Source organism: Hydractinia symbiolongicarpus, chromosome 4, assembly GCF_029227915.1.
Source record: "Hydractinia symbiolongicarpus strain clone_291-10 chromosome 4, HSymV2.1, whole genome shotgun sequence".
NCBI classification, from domain to species: Eukaryota; Metazoa; Cnidaria; class Hydrozoa; order Anthoathecata; family Hydractiniidae; genus Hydractinia; species Hydractinia symbiolongicarpus.
Window position 1 is genome coordinate 14,517,234 of NC_079878.1, and position 6,261 is coordinate 14,523,494.

Genomic DNA, 6,261 nt, shown 5'->3' on the forward strand with positions numbered 1-6,261 from the left:
AGTCTTAACACGTTTTTTCATCTTAGCATATATTCAACCGCACAGAATTTACCCAGTTTCCAGTGAACGCCAGCCAGTATTTAGAGAATTATAACTTCAAAACACTATGGTCCTGTAATAACACAAAATTATTTTGCTGAAGTATGAATAAGAGAATTCTATTTTAGGCATGATAAATTACATTCCTAAAGGGAGAAGAGAAATTTTAACATTGCAGGATTTTATATAAATAAAAAAGAGGAAGTGAGAGCTAATTGTATCTTATAACAGAAGAATGCATAAAATAAAATGCAATCTCCGAAAATGTTAATTACTCTCCAATTTTACACTGAAATAAATGTTAAAGAATTTTTTAACGTTTGCAATTTTAATTCTTTTGTTTATCGTTGCTTGAATAATTAATCTTTTCTTGTTACGAATGGTATACAATTTCGTGAGCAAAAATAAGTGTAAGGAACAGAAGTGGATGATTTATAAATGGCGCCATTTGTCCACACGTACAAAAATACCAGGAATACTCACGAATCGTTTGGGTTAATATAATTTTTAATTTTATTTGATCTCATGTTTCGGATGATGAGTGCTAACGTAATAGATTATTTCCCTTAAAAAGGAAGTTCTGAAAGAATATCGAAGCGTTTCCTGTTTCACTTCTTGTGCGTTGAAAAATAAACAATGAGCAGGAAAAAACATTTCTATCCTAACCTTCTCAGTAAAGTTATTTTTATTACAGCACAACAGGTCAGGATGTAAGCAAGGGGAAGATAATTATACCTATGAAGAAGAAACTGAACTTTGTTAACCCTAATTGAGTTTTTTGTGACATTATTCTCTATTCATTCAGTACACTTGGGCAATGAAGAAACTCGAACAGGCTAACCTGGGATTCTTGTATTTTAGGACACGATAGCTAATCGCTCACGGTTCGTATCAGATGTCACAACAATCGCTAACTTTTATCGATAAGTTAAACTGGAATAGAGTGTTATTCTGAAGTCAATTTCTGCCTTAATTTTAATTCTATATTTTCAATTGTTCACAAGCAATGTTTAAATCCTTTCTACTTCCCTCTCAATTCTCCCTGATCATGCGATAGAGTTGCTGAAGATTTGTTAATGGTAAATTGTCATAAAGTAGCAACGATTTTTTAAATACCAAAAGAATTACTTTAAAAAGGTACCGACATTCCAGCAAATTTTGTGCTCCTTGGCAATAACAGAAATGAGATGTTGATACATCTTTTCTTGCCAACTAACTTTGTGATTCCTTTTTCGCAATTAGCTAGCTAGTAACATTTTTATTGTATGGTTAAGTTCTAAACAAGATAGCATGTTGAGATAAACGCTTAAAAATAATCGCTCAGGTTTCTACTGTACAGCAAATGAAATGAGATATGTTATTAATCCACCATCAGCAATTTATAAGGTAGAAGTTGATCAACTGGAAGGATAGTTACGTCACGATTATTTTTGCTATCGGTGTTTCTGTCGCCGTTGTCGTTGTCGCTGTCGTTGTTCTTGTTAAGTGAATAAAACTATGACTTAAAAAATGCATGAAAATAGTATGCCACGGAGAAGTAAATCAGATTTTCTATGTTGGACTCAAATTAAACACAAACGTCACATTAATTGCCTAGTTGTATGTCGTTTATCAATCTAATAATAAATATGTCTGCAATTAGAGCCCCTGTTTTGACTAAAACTGTGTTTTTTTATTATCTTAATGCATTATAAAAATATAATATAAATTTTGAGATAATTGAAGAAAATTATTTAAATAGCAAGCAACACCCTACCGTCCGTCTGCAATTAACTTTTTCTGTCCTGTGATGGCCAATGTAGAAGTAATGATGACCAAAAAACAAACTTTGATTGGTTTTTGACTGACTGTCATTATTTGCTTGTCATTTTTGACATTTTTTTATGGTAAATATAAGCAACATACTTGTTTATTTGTATGTTTGTTTTGTAAACTCGAACTGTCAGGTTTTTAATTGACTGTCATTTATCAGTTGTCATTTTTGTCATTTTCCTTATGTCAAGTATAGGCAATGTGTTTATTGGTTTCCCAAACACATATCAATTTAAGGGTAAATTTTGGTAAGCAAGTCACCATATTAAAACTTCAATGTAAAATAACTTTTAAAGGATTTTTATCTTCATATCCAACTGATTTTTCTAAAATACATTATTCTTATTTAACAAAACTTGTTTTTTAAGATAAATTGTTTTTGACCTAACAATTAAAGTGTCATTGTTGGGGATCAAAAGAATTGAAAAAATTAAGAAATATCTCAGGCCAATCCGTCAGTATGCAACATCCGTCTGTTCTGGCGTTTTACGACAAAGTAATGAAAGGCTTGATTTAGAAGCTTGTTAATTTAAACACCATTTTTTTATGTTACAACTACCACGTTGTTTATAAAGTGCATTAAAATTCATTAAAAATAAATCATCTTCCACGCTAAAAATATCATTTCCACAAATTGAGTTTAATGCAGTTCATGTAAGAGAAAATAGCACATCTGTTTCTCCACAATCTGGAAAAGCAGTTCTTAACTGCTTCCTACTGCCCGTGTTTACCATAAACAAGACCGTAATGACTAAATAAACGGAAAGTATGTGTTCAAAACATATCATTTAATTAGATGATTTAAGCAGAGAAAAGGAGTTTATGTGACCGATATATGTTTCCTTATGTTCACATTATCCGAAGAAAACATCGTTAAGGCGGGAAAGAAATGCTAAAATATTGCGCTGAAATTATCAAGTGATTATATGAGAGAAATTAGTACTACCTAGAGAGTGGGAGTAGCTAGCTTGAAAAAAAAATTATCTTTTTTAATTATAATAACTACACAGCTGTTTCTTTAATTGCCGATACAAAATTAGGTGAGGAAGATTCTGTAAAATAAAGTTCTCTTTTGTTCTGTATAATACTCATGCTTCATCAGGAAGGAAAATTTTAGTTTCTTAACCATAATTTGCAGTGGCATGATTTATAACGAATTAAGACAAAACAATTAAAATCTATATATTTATTTACTTTTAAACTGTTGAGGAAACAGAAAAATTTTAATTTGCCATGCAAGTCATAAGTGTTTTAATTACCTATGATTGTCAATTTTGTTAAACGAGACAAAAGCGAACATGTTAAAACCGCCGATGGTTTATGGCAGCTATCATTTCAAAGCAAATCTTTACAGTGTTAACACATATATAGTAAGAACAAAAGACAGACGGAAAGGAAAAGCTAGGATGAAATAGCATTGACTTATTGTTACAAGAGTATCAGGTAGATGATTATAGATTATTAAAACAAACTATGGCTAAAATGATTATGAAAGAGAAACTTGTTCATAAAAAGTGAGGAAGGGTGTGTGAAAATATAGACATGGTGAACTGTTCGGAAAACTTTTTAATTTTTTTAAATTTTTTTTAACAATTCTATTTGTATTTTAAGTTTTTTTACAATTTTTAGAAAATGCAATTTTTAAAACTTAGCTTAATTTATTCGACGCGGTAGACAATGTTGATTTCGGATAGTTACAATGAAAGAAAACAAATTCTATCTTCCGTAAAAACAACAAAACGCTCTGAATTCTTTTCCCGTCGTTAATCACAGCTCAACTATATTTAGTGGAGTGGAGTTAATTAAAGCAGTTTAAACGACCACTCAACTATCAGGGAGGTAACAAAGCGGAAAGAACAACGTTTGTGCTTCTTTACTTAATATAAATTATACACACTCACTCACTAACTAAAAATATCTTTCTTATTTTAGATTGACCATGGTTAAATTTAATATGTTTCACGGTTACACCCTTGCCCACATTCTCATATTTTTATCTTCTCTCGTGGACGTAACGTACGCTGGAGAACTCGAACATGCCTTTGCCGGATGGAGTGTTCCAGATCGTAAAGAGAATTGTGTTGCGAGTTTTGAAGAAGTTGTTATAACAGAACCTGGATGTCGAAACAAAACTGTTCGAATTGGACGTTGTCGGGGTAGCTGTACGTCAACTTTTATCCCTGGTCACGATGGAGTGCTAACATGTTCTAATTGCGCGCCAAATGTAATCTCTGTACGCAAAGAAACATTAGAATGTGACTGGGGGACGATGGACAAAGAAATAAGATCGTTTTCTGAGTGTGCGTGTCAGAAATTTAGATGTATTGCACCGGCAGTTACCACCGACAGGCCAAAAGTATTACGACCATGTCGTCAAATTTGTCGTAAGTGTCGGAAAACGAGGGAACAATTTTATAAATTACGAAGAAAGTTGGATAACAATACTAGGTTAAGAAAAACTTGCAAAACAAAAGTTTGCTTATCTAAAATTTTACCGCATAAATCACTGAAGACAAAAAAACGAAGAAAGAAACTTCTGATGAAGAAAAGATGCAAAAAGTGTACGCAATGTAAAAAAGATAAAACGAAGAAAAGTTCCACTTCAGGATAGAAAGATTTAATACCTGTATAGATTAAAAAAAATGTTTAAGTTATATCTCAGTCGGTTTTTTAAATACATCGTTTTAACATTTCTCGGCGGATAAAATACGCAATATTTAGTTTAGATAAAATACGCAATATTTAATAACTTGATAAGCTTATGAATCTTTAAAAAACGATTTGGTCTGCGAGTGCTTTTAAAATACTTCTTCTGAACAAAATAAATAGGAGAAATTGTTACTGTTTTCACATTTTTTTTCTACGAAAAATCTTTTGATTTTTTTATAATTATCGCAAGAAAAAATCAAAAGCTTTTTTAACAGAACTTTTTCGATTGACACTGGTCTGTCAATCCAACATAAATTATGCATTTGTAAATATGTCATCATAATTATCGTAATTATCACTATTTAAAATAAATTTCTACATTGTAACCCAAGCATTTAATTTACCCCTTTGTGTCATCCGAGCGTTCCAAAACGATTTTGTGCATATAGTAAGTACTAAATGTGGAAGAAAAAGAAAGAAAAAGTTTAAAATAAAAACTTTCAAAACATTTTACGGTTTTTCATTGGCAATCTCGTTTTGAACACATGTATCCGACAAAAAAAAAAGCGTCGTGTTGTACAGAAAAAGAAATGATATGTTAAAAAGAAAATTGTCGATAATTTGTTAGATTATTAATTTTAATTTGTATTAACTGTTTACGTCAACAAAAATTTAGCTCAACAAAATAAGGAATTATACAGTGATGTCTTCCCCTTCGTTTCATGATGACATGTCAATTCATCATTTCCTTTATTTGCGTCATCAAAGTTTGACTTGTTGTACGACATCTTTTAAAAGAATTCTTTTTGACGTAACATTTTTAGACGCGATCAGATTCAGTGTCGGACATGTTCCATATTTGGGTTCTGAAAAAAAAAGTAATTGTCGTTTGCTTTTCAACAAATCTCAAAAGAATTACTGCTCGTGTATCCCTGCATGTTTAAAGCGTTTTTAAAAATGTCTGGAATTAATGTGTGAAATTAGCATGTCTGATTTGAAGATATGATAGCAATTTGAAGTTTGGTTACACATCATGAAAAGTCGTGGCTTTAACCTGGCATTCGGCCTGTCCTGCGTCTCTCATATAAAGCGTCTAAGATGCTGTTGTTTAAGGAGCCTAGTACAAATGCAAGAGAGAAAAGTACATTTTGTGGAGGAAAAGTACTTCAAATAGAACCTGAGATTTTACATCAAAGATAGGCTACAGTTTATACGTTATTTTTTGCATATATTCCTTTTAAGATGCATTCAAATTTCAAGATGAGCATTATATTAGGATATTTTTCAAGTTTTTGTCTAATTTCATCTTAAATGTTCTTATAGAGTATATTCTTATAAAAAAGCTTGTAAACGACGCTTCATATTGGTTTTGTTACCCTTTTTTACCACTCACTCATAACTCCCAAAATACTGTGACAGTACAAAACACTTAGCGGCTTTTGACAACTGTGTGTTAAAAATGGCTTAAATTTCCATTTGGGAGTCCCTGTGACAACGGTCTTGCTCAACCGGGTACCAGAAAAAAATTCAGATTTCATCTGCAGCATTGTTTAAAATATTAAAAAAAAACACGCATCTTTAGAAAATAGTGACGTCATATCAAAATTGGTGACATCGGCAAATTTTTATTCCGGTCAATCATTTGCTTTTATACTATACTATAATTCTGCCAAGCATCATCAACAAAACTTAACACATTCAAATTTATTTGATGTGGTTTACACCACTCCCCCGGATAGTTAATACCCTCAAAATTAGTCA

General features: G+C 31.5%; 1 protein-coding gene across 1 annotated transcript; it reads left to right on the plus strand.

Annotated features, from left to right (window-relative positions):
* The first annotated feature begins 3,147 nt into the window (after positions 1-3,147).
* On the plus strand, positions 3,148-4,927 carry LOC130640667 (uncharacterized). The gene is made up of 2 exons (XM_057447187.1): positions 3,148-3,294; positions 3,784-4,927. The coding sequence occupies exon 2, from the start codon at positions 3,791-3,793 to the stop codon at positions 4,460-4,462; it is 672 nt and encodes a 223-aa protein (XP_057303170.1). The 5' UTR covers positions 3,148-3,294; positions 3,784-3,790; the 3' UTR covers positions 4,463-4,927.
* The last annotated feature ends 1,334 nt before the right edge of the window (positions 4,928-6,261 follow it).

Coding starts and splice junctions, on each gene's coding strand:
- LOC130640667 (XM_057447187.1), top strand. CDS start 3,791: ATGGTTAAATTTAATATGTTTCACGGTTACACCCTTGCCCACATTCTC.